Source organism: Schistocerca serialis, chromosome 2, assembly GCF_023864345.2.
Source record: "Schistocerca serialis cubense isolate TAMUIC-IGC-003099 chromosome 2, iqSchSeri2.2, whole genome shotgun sequence".
Taxonomy (NCBI): domain Eukaryota; kingdom Metazoa; phylum Arthropoda; class Insecta; order Orthoptera; family Acrididae; genus Schistocerca; species Schistocerca serialis.
In genome coordinates, this window is record NC_064639.1 from 726359626 (window position 1) to 726375534 (window position 15909).

General features: G+C 39.3%; 1 protein-coding gene across 1 annotated transcript in view; it reads right to left on the reverse strand.

Moving 5' to 3' along the window:
- LOC126456369 (esterase E4-like) overlaps positions 1 to 15909 on the reverse strand; it is a 210112-nt gene that overhangs the window by 64867 nt on the left and 129336 nt on the right. Inside the window, exons 8-9 of the mRNA XM_050092123.1 lie at positions 13859 to 14055; positions 7489 to 7654 (exon numbers count right to left, since the gene is read on the reverse strand). Of these exons, the coding sequence (XP_049948080.1) occupies positions 7489 to 7654; positions 13859 to 14055 (363 nt within the window). The remainder of the gene's footprint in view (positions 1 to 7488; positions 7655 to 13858; positions 14056 to 15909) is intronic.

The window sequence follows — 15909 nt, forward strand, 5'->3', positions numbered from 1 at the left end:
GAATGCCCCTCTTACAGTGTCTGGCACTGGAGTTGACTGAATATTTGTGATGCTTTCATGCTTGCTAAATAAACCTGTGGCTAAACGCGTTGCTCTTCTTTGGATCTGCTTTATTTCCTCTGTCAGTCCTACCTAGTACGTATCCCAGAGCAATATATAAATATTGGTCAGACGACAGTGGGTGGACTGCACTTCCTGAGGATTCATCCAGTGAATCTGTCTGACATACGCCTTACCTGCGATTAGTCTTATGTGGTCCTTCCAACTCATATCGCTTCCAGTGACTGTTCTTCAATCTTGGAACCATACAATAACGGATCTTTCTGCCTGACATGTTACATTTCTGCCAATACCTGTACCAAGCGTCGACCCTCTGCAGGTCTTCCTGTATTTCGCTATAATTGTCCGGCACTGCGATTTATCTGTACATAAGAGCATCGTCTTAGGAAAATCTCATGGACCTTCCAAAGTTATTTACTACGGCACTTGTAGAGGCCTATATTGTGAAAATTAATGGTCCTGTATCATTCCCTTGGAGTTGTTCACAGTACTTTTATGTCTGAGAATGACACGCTGTGTTCTGTTTGCTAGAAACTCTTCATTCCAATTACACAGGCGGTTTGATATTTTGCACACTCGAAAATTGTCATTTGATGGTAGTGCGGAATTGTATCGAATGCCTTCTGCTGGTCAAGGAACTGGGCTTCAACGTGAGCGCCGCTGTCTGCGGCTTTCTGGATCTCGTGGACAAATAGAGCGAGCTGCATTTCATTGATCGTTGTTTCCGCAGCCCATGCTCGCTCCTACAGAGGTTTTCGTTCTTCAGATATGTTATAGTACGGGAGCATAAAACACGTTCCAAAATTCTAGAACCCATATATGTCAAAGACATAAGTCCTATAGGTTTAAGAATGAACTCGCAAATTGCGATTATGGTTCTGCATCAGCCGTAGAATGTTTCCGAACAAATAGAAATATATACCGTACGAGGACTCGAACCCAGATTTCCCACTTGTCGCGAGCCGTCGCCTGAACAACTCTGGCTGTCCGAGCACGCTTCCAGGAGCGGCCCACATCTCCAATTGTCCTGCTGTCTACTCGCCTTTGTGATCCCACTATGTTTACCGTGTTTCCCGCACAGGGTAAGAGGCTACTCTCTCTCGTCATTGCCTTGCTATAGCACAAGGGCAAACTGATATTTGAACCGTTTCTTGAAGCATGCTTGGATAGCTGATGTGGTTAAGGTAAAAGTGGCGGTGGCATTAGCTCCCCCTTTTTTTGTAGTTTTAGGTAATTTCAGGGATGCGAGGATAAAAAAAGTGTTTCTAAGGCAACCACTTGTGACAAGCAGGAAATACGGAATCGAGTCCTGGTCGGGCACGAATTATCATTTGTTGTGAAATATTCCAAGCTGATGCGGAACCATAACTGCAGTTTGCGAGTTCATTGTTTACTGAATGCGGCTGCACTGCAGTCCTATAGTTAAGATTGTTCAGCAGCTGTACTTGGAAATAGCGCGTGAGAAAAATGACTCCTTCTGCGAACCGAGGTAAAACAAACCTGTGATGCTCACACTATTCTTATTTGTGCACCCTCGCTGCCATCTGGCAATGAAACGTGACAAAAATTCCACAAGCCTGGGGACTAGTCCAGTGCGGGTTGTGAAACAGTTAAAATTTTTGGATTTTTGGTTTGCATACTTCAGTTAATCCTGCAATCCTTTCTTTCCAAGCGACGGTTAGCACGGTATGTTCACACACAAGATGAAATTCTCGTAGGAGTTCAAATACGTCACAACTGATATCTTCGCTGGAATGTATTACTTGCATATGGCTTTGCAAACAAAGAGTAGGTCGTCCGAGTTCCAAAGAAACTGTTTCTACAGAACATATCGACATGAGCTAGTCACGTCTATGAAATTCGCGTGCCGTAACAAATGTTAGCCTTAAAATTTAATGCCAGTTTTAAACAATAGTTATTCGAAATCTTCGCATTAATCAAGAAAATTTTTTCTTGTGATGTTCGTACTGGAGACTGTATATAGAATTACGCTTCAGAAGATAGATAATTGAAGAAACAATGTTAAACACAACTACACGGCAGGATTCCCAAAGCACTGTCATTCAGATGTGGTCTGTTACAAACGTAGTACCTACAAATATGTATCTGCACAAAGTTATCGTCGTAATTGCGGCCATCTAACGTACGAGGTTCCATAATTTATTAAAGTGCACAGTTTTAGTAATTAGTGGTATACTTTGTCCATTATTATTTGTAGAAAAGATGTAATACTGGAATAGTTAACAGTAAAAATTGTCGTTCAAGTCTAGGGGAATTCCGTTCACTCGCATCACTGACCCACACTCACGTTGATGCTGATAAATTTGTATGTATCTACTTTAAGATAAACTAATCCTAGACAACGCCATCCAACAGCTTTATTCGATCTATGGACTTATCTAATACTAGAGCTTTTAAAAGAAAATTTCACTTAAAGAAGGACATAGTAGTACGCCGTTTTTCAATAAAAGAGCACATGTTGGGGTTCTTCGTTGTGATAGAACACTGAACATGCAGCCTGCTAGCGAGATAAATAGTTCAACAGCTAATACGATAATATTTTAATAACTATGTGGTAGCGATGTTACTTGACCACTAATCTATATTTTTATGACTCTGAGATGTGTATGGAACCTTTGATATGCTATATCAATCTTTGCAAGATGTGAAGGAATGATAAACACTGGTAATACGAGACACCAAGTTCTCCATTAACCAATACTGGAACACAAGACTGAATGAGAGTACTGATACTAGCGTTTTTCTGTGGATGATTCACCTCTAAAGGTGGTTTATTTCCACAAGACAGTGCAGTGAACGCCAACACATTACTACAGTGCTCATAAAGGTTTTCTTTTATAGCAGACAGAGGGCAAACTTATATATTAATAGGTAACTTTTTAAGATTTGGTTGGCAAATTTGTGTACCCAGTGCAGTGGAAGGCGCACTGCATTACTATTAGTGTTATGGTTATGGTCATTCTGGTCCTCAGTTCAAGCTTGCACCACTAGTTGGTGCTGCAGAAGTGATTCAGTAGCCATGTGACATCATAAAACCAGTCCCCCTCCTCTCCCTTTACCCTCCCTCTTTCCTTGCATAATCTCGTTCACCACCCATACCCAGCCTATGGAAAATTTTAAAAAATTTAAAAAATAAAAAAACGCAAATGTTTGAGACAGTGGAACCAGCCCAGTTGTGGTTTGCAACCCCTCCCCTCCTCTTCTCCTCCTTTCCTTCACTCTCCCGCCAATCTCAATGTAGTCTTAATATGAGCTAGCCCAATCAGAATGTAGTTTCAATAAATAAATAAAAACACACACAGACACACACACTTAATAAATAGCTGAATTGCAAAAAATGACGGCAAAAACATTGTAAACTGTTTTTTCTGTTCATTACTGAATATAAAAAATACTTTATGTGCTGGCTCACAAGTTGCATCTGCAATTTCATTGGAAGAAATATATAAGTCGCTACGGAATATTAGAATGAGTATATAACATAGTCTCCATAAATGGTTGCAAACCAATATCTGCTTATCCAAAGCAACTAACAAATTACTCATGCATAGCAATCGAACATGAGTTTTCTTTGAATAATATTCCCTAAAAATTCAAAAATGCGAAATAATAACAACCGATGCTTTTCTGCTCCTGTTGCTTGGTTTCACCAACAGATGGTTGCAATGGTATAACGTTCAAAGTTCAATTGCTATACCATAGTGAAAGACACAACAGAGGCTCCAGTTAATTATTTATCCCATCTATGATGCTTGTTAAACGTCACAATATTCTAAAAGCCTGCAAAAATGCATCAACAACTCAAAAAAGTGCATTGTTTACGTCGAGTATCACAATGTTAAGTCAAGTATAACGATGTTTAATTCAAGTATCATGACGTTATCTTCCACACATATTCGGAAAATTGGTTTCTGAAACATGACTGTGAACTCTGAAGTATGCAATTTCAGTATGGAACGTACATGGTTTAAGTAAAATAACAGACAGTTGACATTTAAAGTTTGGTCTAAAAGATCGAAACTAGCCCGATCAGGATAAAATACTTGGAAAACACAAACAAATAGGCTTTCTGAACGTAATTATTTAGGCATATTCAAGGTGTAACAACTCGTTTTTCACCACCAATTCTGGAAGGGCCAAGCTAATGTATCACTACCACAAGATAATCTATGATACTGATCGGCAGTTATTGCAAATGATTGACTTAGTCAAGGTTAAGTATGAAACAAACTACTGCAATCGGAAGTATTGCTCTCCAAACCGTTTACGAATCAGTCTCTCTTAAACATTTACAGATTCTGTTCCCTGTAATCAACAACAACATAGAATAAAAATATTCTACGTAAAACACCGCACTCTCGCAGACAACAGCAAAATGCGATTTCGGGAAGGAATGTAGACAGGGTTTTATTGTCAAATATACTTAAAATTTTAGAATGACTGCTTCGTTTATATACACACAAGCAAAGATGGTAACAGAAGTGTAACATTCCCAAGGGTCAATATGTAGAAAGTAAAACCTTTGATAAAATTATTTGTGATTTATGGAGTACAAACAAATATACAAATGCACGGACACACACACACACACATACACACACACACACACACCACATTGTGTGTCTTACCTATTAAAATACACACAGCTTGCATGCTTACTATAATATGCAAGTATAATGTGAATCTCTACGAAAATTCGACCAAAATAAATGAATATTGTTTTCGAAATATGAAAGATTTTGCACATTTTGTAAGTGCGTGCGTTGTGCGTTGTTTGGGAAAGGAGACCAGACAGCGAGGTCATCGGTCTCATCGGATTAGGGAAGGATGGGGAAGGAAATCGGCCGCGCCCTTTCAGTGGAACCATCTCGGCATTTGCCTGGAGAATTTAGGGAAATCACGGAAAACCTAAATCAGGATGGCCGGACGCGGGATTGAACCGTCGTCCTCCCGAATGCGAGTCAAGTGTTTAACCACTGCGCCACCTCGCTCGGTCATTTTGTAAGTATAACGGACAATGAAATTATATATTTTCCACATCTAAACCGTCTACATTACTTATTCAGATGCGTGCATTTTGCACATTAACGTAACTGGTAAAAACTTCAGGTTAAGCACCACTCATTAACGACAAAGTTTGGTGCTGTACCACACTTTTCAAACTGTAAGATCCTTTCATAACTTATTAAAATACACCCAGCTCACTTTTCAGCACTACTTAATTAAGTTATAGGTAATTAGATCTTTGTATCAGATATTAAATTTATCTAAATACATAGAAATTGATCACGCATGAGCACTGCTGCAAATCCAACTTAAAGGTTAACCTTCGAGGGTGTACTCCTATGTATAAAGTGTGCCAACCACAACTAAGAGCCCGCATCTCGTGGTCGTGCGGTAGCGTTCTCGCTTCCCACGGCCGGGTTCCCGGGTTCGATTACCGGCGGGGTCAGGGATTTTCTCTGCCTCGTGATGGCTGGGTGTTGTGTGATGTCCTTAAGTTAGTTAGGTTTAAGTAGTTCTAAGTTCTAGGGGACTGATGACCATAGATGTTAAGTCCCATAGTGCTCAGAGCCATTTGAACCATTTGAACAACTAAGAGTTTTGTAGCATTCCATTGTTGCTTTAGGATTATGAGTCCATAACTATTCCTTCGTTGCTGTTTTAGTCAACAGAGTGATAAGTTGTGTTATCATGTGTCAATGCGAGCAGCAGTAAAATAAAATAAACAGCGAGCTATGCGAAAAAGAAATTACGAATCATGGAACATAAAGACCCAGATTACGAATGTATTCTCTATCCCTCGCCCTTTCTCACTCTCACTCTCTCTCTCTCTCTTTCTGTGTGTGTGTGTGTGTGTGTGTGTGTGAGTGTGTGTGTGTTTGTGTGTATTGCCCTTGGAAATGTTACATCTCTGTGATTGTCTTTAGTCATGTTATATGTTTTCTAGTGAACCATTTTCTTCGCTCCACCTAAATTCACGGAAAAAAATGGGATGTTACTTGTAGAGTATCCATAAATAATTACATTCAGATGCCTATATGTTTGTGTGTTTGCCTAGGATTTTATTCTGGTCAGGCTAGTTTCGATTTTTGTGGCCTAACTTTAAATGTCATCTGTCTGTTACTTTTCTTAAACCATATGTGTTTAGGCACTGAGATGGCATACTTAAGAGTTCACAGTGATGTTTTAGACACTAATGTGACGAATGTGTGTGTAAAATAACATCGTGATACTCGATGCAAACATTGCACATTTTTGCGTTGCTGATGCATTTTTGCAGACTTTTAGAATATTGTGATATTTGACAAGCCTCATATATGTGGTAAATAATTAATCTGAACCTATGTTGTGACCCAAACTGTGGTACAGCAATTGCAGTTTGAACATTTTACCAGTGCAGCCATCTTTTGGTGAAGACAAGCAACGTGAACATAAAAGTGACAGCTGATTTCATTTCGCGTTCTTGAAGTTCTGCAGAATATTATTTAAAGTAAAATTCATATTCAGTTACTAATGGATCAGTAATTTGTTAATTACACTGTATAAGTAAATACTGGTTTTTAACGAATTATGGAGAGGGTGTCGTACACTCGTTCTAATTCTTCATAAAAAATTACATATTTCTTACAACTAAACCTGCAGATGCTAAACGATCTTTTATAGGAAATAATAAAGGGAGAACATCTTCGCCATCATTTTACAAAGTCCATGTATTTTTTTAAATTGTCACTGAAGGTATGCACAAAATTCCACACAGTATTACCATATTACTTTGTAAGAGAGATATCCTGTGCAAGGAATACTTTTTATTTATTTTATTAACTTATTGAAACTAAAATATTATTGGATTACTTTATTTTAATACTGTGCTGAGTTTAGCTGGAGAATGTTGGGCAGCGTGAGGGGTTCCAAACCACATCTGGGATAGTTGTACTATCTTAGACTCTTTTGTAATTTTTGTCATATAGTGTGGAGTGTGGTGACGGCGCAAGGGAGGGGCAGGTGAGGGGAAGGGTAAGGTAAGGGGGAGAGGATGAGAAGGGGAAAGGATGGGGTGGGCAGAAAGGGGAGTGGGGAGGAGCATATTTGGATTATGTACAAGACTGCAGTACCATGACTGCAGAGCCATCTAGTGGAGAAAACTTGAACTACGCGACAGAACGCTTACAGTACTGTAACTATTTTTTTTCACTGTGCTATCCCATTTATGAAAGTTAAGCAGCAGGACCTACTGGAGGTATGTGTCTGTCTATTCCTGAATCTATAGTCTCTGTACAACTTGGGAACTGGAAGTGAAGATATCTTGGCTGACATGAAAAAACTGTAGTTTATGTGTGATAATTCTTTTGTTCTCTGGCCTTCTGGGCAGTCCCAGAGCTGTAGCAGCAGTGGTGGGCTACTTACCTTTCAGTAGCTGCTTCCCCTCAGCTGATGTGCTGCCTGTGAGGAAGGGCACAGCGTTAGGGAGACCGTGTTCCAGCACCGACCATGGCGTGTCCATCATGAAGGCTCCCGAGGATGCTGGTTCGATGCTTGGCACAAACAGTTGGATCACATCTGGGTACCATTCCTGCGAAAATGATTCAGGATAATGGGGTGGCTCAGTTACAGCTATTCTGCAGTGTTAATGTTGAAAAGCCTAGTTATATTTGCATGGTTATCATCGATTTCCAGTTGCAATGTCCTCCCCAATGTTTTAATTTTTTTACACGTGAATAATTATTATTGTTTCGAAGCTGATGCTCGGTGAAATACTCATGAGCAATTGAAAGACGAGACAGCTAATACTATCCGGCATGTACTACGTTCTGATGAAGATGGCCAAGATGTGTGTTGATGGCAACCGACGTGTATTCGATATGACTGAGGCCAGGTGACCTGAAGGTATAGATCACCTGTGGGATACTACAGGCAAGCAGACGAGTAAACACAATCAGGCAGTAGGTTTCTGTATCGGTCACGGTAAGAGATCATGACAGATACACCAGGGTTCTGTCACCTCACCTGTATAGTTTGTTCATCAGTCCTGACTGAGTGCCCCCTGGTTCAGGATCGACTGAAGCTAATGCAAGCGGGCTGGCTCTGTGCCATGAGTGTTTTGTATCTAGTCGTTGCCAACACTGGCGACCTGAACTGCTGTTACCAAGTGATTGTCGTGTTGTACCATGATAAACTAGTAAGCACATGTGTAAAGTCAGAACTGCTTGAGGAAATGGCAGCTTGTTCAACCTGCCTGTGGCAGCCAGTACACAGAGCTTGCTTTCTCAGGTTCCCCCTTCCACCACTTTGAAGAATTTGGTGCAGACATTTAAAACATCTATAGCTATCCTCCATATGAGCAGACTCCTATTACCTGACTGAATGGGTGCCATGATGAGCTGTGGGACGCATCTCTGCATATGGTTTTGCCTTTATTCCTACTTTGTCGTCAACATGTGTCAATCTTCTTCTTTCCCTTTTGCCCTTCATCGCGCACATACCTGGGGTTGACATGGTTATTATCAGATGTGACATTTTACAGGACGCCTGGACGCCCTTCCTGTTGCAACCCCTTTTGAATGGTTTATAAACGTTTGAATGCATCTAATGACATGTGGGAAAGCGCCTGAAAACCACATCCAGGCTAGTCGGCACACTGGCCCTCGTTAAACTACCGAGCGGATTCGAAACGGAGCCAGAGTGCCTGCTCGAATGCTGGAAGCAGGATGTTAACGGTCCAGACGGCGTTGCAAGTTATCAGTGGTTTTCTTCCATGGACCTAGCGTCCAATGGCTGTATTTACTGTCATCATTCAAGGAGATTTTAATTATCCAACATTAAATTTTGTAAATAGTGGGGATGTTAGTACCTCCTTCACCTAAAATATTTTGTAGCCATTTGGATCCTTCGTACCAACACCAGATATTCTGGATTGTGCAGACAGTAAGTCTTCCCGCAATATAACCTACATTTCGATACCCCCAAACCTCAACCTTCGCTAGTTCCTGTCCTTCGTCTGCCTATCCTCTTATAACGGTACTTCACGGGCAGGCGTGTCAATTAGCATCATATTGATTAAAATCGGGGAAGAATCAAAAAGGGGAAAGTAATACGAAACTTTAATAACTGCACAGTATTACTAAGAAGCAATAAAATGAAAAGTAATAAAAAGCAAAGTAGCAAAGACCAAGTGGGACAGAAAGATATAGGGGCGCGTTTGTTTTTTAATACATATAAAAGAACATGTAACACATTATTGAGCTCTCTACCTTCAGTTATCGCGATCGGGCTAATCGATGAAAAAGTGGTTCGCGACTGCGAAATTCGTTAAGGAGATTATTTAGAGACTCTTCAAGCACGTTTAAAATGCATTACGTGTGACGAAGTGATCAGAGACGTTTATTGTCGGGTGGAGTAAAAATGAATCCGACAACATAATTTGAACTTTGTGTTAGCTGGTAAAAATACTCTTGGGAAAGTATTATGGTTGTGGAACCCACGAAAGTTGTGCGCAACGGAAAGCTATAGGTTACGTAATTCTGCATTTTATGAGATTGTGAAACGCGTGTGCGCGGAATATTAAGAGAATCTTATCCTTGGACGGTTGCGGGGGGTAACTGATACAAACAACGCGCCAGCATAAAAAATAGTTCGCTTATTAACTACCAGATTTTAATTAACGGGGACCTAAAATACTAAAAAAGGATAGGATCATCACCTCCAATCCCGATTCATATTTCATATTTAATTAGTGAAAAGAGAAGTGTTAATAAACAAACTACTTTTCAATTTTACCCACGATTTTGGCTTCATTACGTAGTCTTGACTACATGATAAACAATATCTGTGGAAGTTGTATGCAACGTATCGTCATAATATTTAGCCAACCAATATTGTGGGACACCAAAAATGTAAGTGCGTGAAATTATTCTTACAGCGGATGTATAATGTGTGAGTGCGACGAACTATATTGAGAAACTGAACATCCATTACGTACTTGGATGTTTATCTGCGAAAATGGTCCTTGTCGGTACATCAGCATAGAGTTCGAATAGAATCGCTGGATCATTGCAAACCATTCAGATTAATCGGACATCTAAGTACGCATAATGCTGGTACCACCAGGATGTTATCTTTCTCTTCGCCCCCGTGGCAGCAATTGAATTAAAAGTCAGCCGGGAAATACATTTACATCAATTGACGACCATTGAGCTAGCGTCACGAATTTTCAAACATCCATTGCCATGTATGAAGGCGAGTGACACCACGAGTGTTAACGTCGATCGAGGGGTGTCGTCGTGATCGTGTTGAATGATATTGAGCGGTTACACCCTTCCCTGCCCCAGTTAAAGCACTCGGCAACCTTCTATTCTCCCAGTGTACCCACTAGACATTTCTTCCTTTTTTACTTCTCTCCTTTCCCGCTACCCTACTCCGCGCCCCTCCCCAAACCTCCCTATTACGCTTAGCAGCTCTACCCTGTCTCCACCACATCCCTGCATGCTCCCACAAACACCACTACACCTTCCCTACCCCTGCCGTACTGTATCTCACCCGCTAGACATGGCCAAAATCGTTCATCTTTGAGAACTAGTTCAATGTTGATCGCTCCTTTCTGCGAACAGTTCCTTTTTATTCATTCACCGTTCCTTTCTTTGCGTGCTATACGGTTTTTAGATAAATTTCCCGAAAAATATCAAGTATGCACAAGTATTACTTCTGCTTGATAAACTCATTGATTACCTAACGTAGACAGGCTGTTTACTTCGATTTCCTTAGCTAAATGTGTTCTCAGAACGCATCACATTAGTCGGGTGATGTGACGCGCGAGTGGCCTCGACATAGGCAGAGAGAGCCCAGAACAAGCTGAATGGAAACTGTTTACGACCCAGCGCGGACAACCATGATCGTCAGTCACTTTCGAGGTGAGCTTATAGTTGTAACAAGTACAATGTATTGGTTTTCATTTCGTTTACTGAAAATTATATATATTTGTGTGGCCAGTACTAACATGAAATAACTGGAACATTAGTTGTTGTCCTTTACAAGTTGCTGGTGTATAAATTAACTACGCATCAATGCGTCATGTATGAAAATTTAGTTGGAAAATTAACGACTTCTAACGTAGGAGCTGAGAAAGTACGTACTAAAATTAAGAAGGTTTGTATCAGCAACGGCAGCAGCTAGATCAGTATGCTTAGCAAGTGAAAGGGAACAAGACATTTTTTCAAAACCTTGTCTCATCAGCAAATATTATTGCTTTCAAGTTCTTTAGAATCGAAAAATGGAACCGGTTTTTTGACCGTTCAGCAGCTGAAAAGCGCCGCAGGATACATGCATAAAATCAGTCATCAGTTATTTGAGAAAGTGAACTTGTAAGCTAGCACAGGCAACCCTTAACAAACGAGAGTGAAACAAACATGAGATACAACAAATCAGCAAATTACGTATAAATGTACTTAAAAGATATTTTTAACACATATATGTATTTGAAAATAAAATAAAAGAAAAATGCACGCTATTTCAAAGCCCATAATTTTAAGCATACTTTGGTCGTTTCTCTCACTACGTCAAAGAGCAGGAAATAATTGTCCATGAAACTCGTACTGAATAGCTTTTTTGTTAAGTCGTTAGTATCTGTCACAACAGCATAAATTACGGGCCCTTTTACAGATGCGTTTTTTTTACTGCAAACATTTTGAAAAGGAAGAAAGATTTCTTGTATTTACCTTGCAGTCATAAAATATATGAGGCGATTGTGTTGATAGTATTTGGATTAACAACGAATTACCTCCTCGAAAAACCACTTCATGGAGTATTTTTCCGTGCTCCAAAGGGATGTTTCATATAAAGTGTATGGCGAGAACCATTTATGTATTGAATAAGCTTATGTTCTTTGACGAAGCTGAATTGCGACTACAAGAACAGACTGCAATTTGTTCTGTTTGTATCTTTCTTAGCGCTATGTATGTCCAAGTATAGGAAGCCAAAACTTCGTACTGGAATTTCAGAATTATTTCAAATCTTTTTGTACATGGCAGGTTGTGTGTGCCTTTAGGAAAAGCGAAATATCGTTTATGGCTCTTGTCCCTTGTTCTGTCGCCTTAAGCTTCTAAATCAAAAATTTAAACAGTCATTACAATGAATCGTGAAGCACAACCAATAGACGAATCGATCAAATAGCAAAAACTGTGATTCAGGGATCAAACTACTCTTTTCTAGTAAAACAAAAATATATTTGCACATTTTGATTCGAGTGATAGGTTCCTTAAGACAGATTCTTCACAGTGACGTAAATAAAGATGTCAATACTCTACACCTAGTTTGTACACTAATCGTCGTGAATTATCCGATTGAGATGGGCATCAATTTCATGGAAACACAAAAAAGAAAATAAAGAACAGAAGCTACGATTTTTCAAATTAATTTTTTTTAAATGTGTGAATATAAGAAACGTCGGTTTAATTTCGTTTTTTAGTTGTATTGTATTTCATGGTGAGAAGAAAAACATCTGTTCTGTTAGAAATACTGGAGCACCCTCCTGAATATAGATTCAAACGCCTTTTTACATTAGTTTGGACTGTGTTATAACCAGCCTCGCGTATTGATATGAGGCTGAATTGAATGAAAATTTCAGTTTCTTGTGAAGTTATCCTAGTTCACCCAAGGCAGAGCTTGAAAAGAGATCTAATAGATAGTCAGACATGAATATCAATGCCGTGTCAGCTGATACAGGACAGAAATGAATGCTCTGAAAGCAATTCAAGACGCTGTCTTAGGTGACTGTTTTACTCCATTTCAGCTCCTAAGGAGAATTATTCAGTAAAAATTGAGCGACGTTTTCGAGAAATCAAGCGTCGTTACAAGGATATGTGTGGCTGAAGCTGAAAATCGTGTTACACACAGAGGACAATGAAAAGTTTTCTACGCATCACAGTGACACAACATAGTTCGTTAGAGTTAGGACTACTTGCTATGAAATCGACTTTGGCTCATTGGTTAAACTTCATTAATATAAATTACACATTTGTCAACAAAAAACAATGAAAACTTTTTATCAATTTAACGGTCTGTTCTTTATGTAGTTCTGTTACATTCACTTATAATACTTTACAACGATATGTTGTGTCTAACAATGCACTAGATACTACGGAATGTAGTGTAGGCCCTACATCCAACATGCTTTTCTAAATAGTGGGTTTAATCACTTTACAGGTATTTTTATTCTGAAATGATGCACTGTTTAATCAAACAGAACTTAATTTGTTGAAAACCACTTACAGTGCTTCAAAAAATTAAGTTCTTTGTATTACTTTTTATTGTCAAGACTGAAGGCTCACCAGACCTATTCGATGGCGCACCATAGTTCTCATGACGTTCTGAAGTATGCATACATGTTTGAGAAACGGAATGGATGAGCTTGTGTGAACGTTCATGGTACCCATGGTGCCCTCTAGCAAACATCCATGATGGCGGGTCCCAAAATAGGCGCCATGTTGGTAACATAGCTTCACAGCTCTTCCATTTCAGTCCACTTGGCTTTTAATTTCTATTTATCCACATTGTTTTTGAATGTGACACACCCAGGGCATCAGAAGTTGTAGTAATAATAACCTTACAGCCAATAGATACTGTTTATTAATATTGGGCCTAAATACCCTGACGTAAGTGATACACTCATTGTACGGCCGCTGAGAACATTCTCGGCGGAGGAGCTGAAGCCACTTACAGTTAGTGTTTGGAATAATAGCAGGAATAGTACTGTCCTATTGAAGTGGCCAGTTGCAGACAGTACCTGGTAAGCCTCTGGCAGTCTAGCGACCACATCGCCCACTGGGAGGGTCCGCAAATCCTCGGCCACGTGGCTGTAATTCCAGGAGCTGTCAATGGGTAAAGCCTCGCTGAAGATCATAGCGGCATGCCGGGGAGAGTGGTTGAAAGCCCAAGGGTTCAGCGGAGAGCCGCCCATGGCGATGGCTCTGCTAAACAAGCCTGTTTGTGCAAACAAACACATAAACTTAGCGTTATTAGATATAAGAATAAAAGCTTCTGAAATCCCGACAGCAGTTCAACAATATGCTTACCAGTTACTTCTGGAACATAATTTTGCGTACCGTACCGCTTCAAAATCATAAAGATGTGAACGCGTAGAGACGAAGAGGATGCAGATACAGAATAAAAATTCTTGACTTTTCTAAATTTGTGGGAAAAACAAGGAAAACATAGAATTAAGTTTTGTATTATTGAAAGCTGCAGTCTTGTTACTGTACAAGTTTCCAAAGATGTAAATTTCATCAAGTCAGTTGGTCGAAGTATTGAAGTTCAGGTAATGCTTTTATTGTGACATTAATTTGAATATCAGAGTTTCAAAGCAAATTTGGAAAGATAAGTTTAAAATTTGTAAAATAACTTCTCTGGTCATTCTACACTTTTATTACATTGTTTCGATAGGATTCCTGCTTATGTGTTACATTCAGAATGTAAACAATGAATGTTGAAGGCTCATTCATCAAACCACATGTTTGCACAGTAACATCATCATCTTCAATTTCATTTCTAGTCCCTACATCTATTAAACATTTGTAAAAAACCTAAAGGCTTATCATTCTCCGCTTTCATTTCATCCATTATAAATAATGTTTTTAGAAAATCAACATCTGTTTCGTTAACGATTTAAATAGTAAAGTTACTACACAACTTACGCTTTTTCATGGCGAGCACAACGCATTTCATGAATTATTCCAATTTTTAAGTATTGTGTGGCCTACATAGTGTTTAAATATGATTTCTAAGCGTGGATTGTTGTCCCTCCTTTTAATGGCAGTCGCCCTTTTATGTCGTCATTAAAAATGGGAAAACTAGAAAATATAATACGCTGAAAAACTAAATAGTGAAGTTAAAGGATAGCATCTTTTGCGATTTACTTTTAGGTATTGTACCAACTATACCGCATATACATTCTAGGACACGAAATTCACCTTTCATGTTGTTTGCTTACTTAAAGTGATATTATCGCAATATCTATATACTACGTTATAGGGAATCTTTGTTAGAAGCTGATTTATCTACATCCACGTTGCATTCACACTCTACAATGCAATATGAATTTCCTGGTAGATTGTAGGCTTACAACTCTTTGTGCCACATACTGGAGTTTCTTCCCGTTCCATCCGCGAACGGAACAAGGTGAGATGACTGATTAAATGTCTCTGTGTAACATTAGGCTAAACTTGTCCTCGAAGTCGATACGAGAGCGATACGTTGGGAGCTGTAGTGCGTTGCTAGATTCCCCACTTAATATTTAGTAGTTTAAATTTTGTAAGCTGCATTTCGTCGGTTAGCAGGCTTTTTCTGGCACCTATAGATGAAAATTATAGTTCCACCATAGCTCCTCTTGAAATAGGTCGATAAACTCTTTTCAAGCATAGCTACAAGCTCTTTTCTAAGTGGACAAGATTTACTGTTCTTTAACCTTGGAACATTTCTTTATTTGCTCTTTCAACCGAAGACGTATAGAAGGTTCCGATACGACGTCGGGGTTATATTTTTTATTTATAATGTCCCTGAAATGCCTCTGTTTGACTTTAAGATTTCCTGGAGCTACAGAACAATACATTATTCACAACTTGCGTTTAGTAAATGCAGACCAAGCAAGTGACGCATTGGTTGGACACTGGACTCATATTCCAAAGCAAGACGTTTCAATTTCCCTTTCAGTTATTCAGATTTGTCTTTTTCATGGGTTCCCCTAATTTCCAAAAACAATCTTGGCGGTGATTCTTTTTGTAAGAAAATTGTGCTCCGATTAATTCGTCGCCAACTAGACACTAAACCCTAACGCTCCTT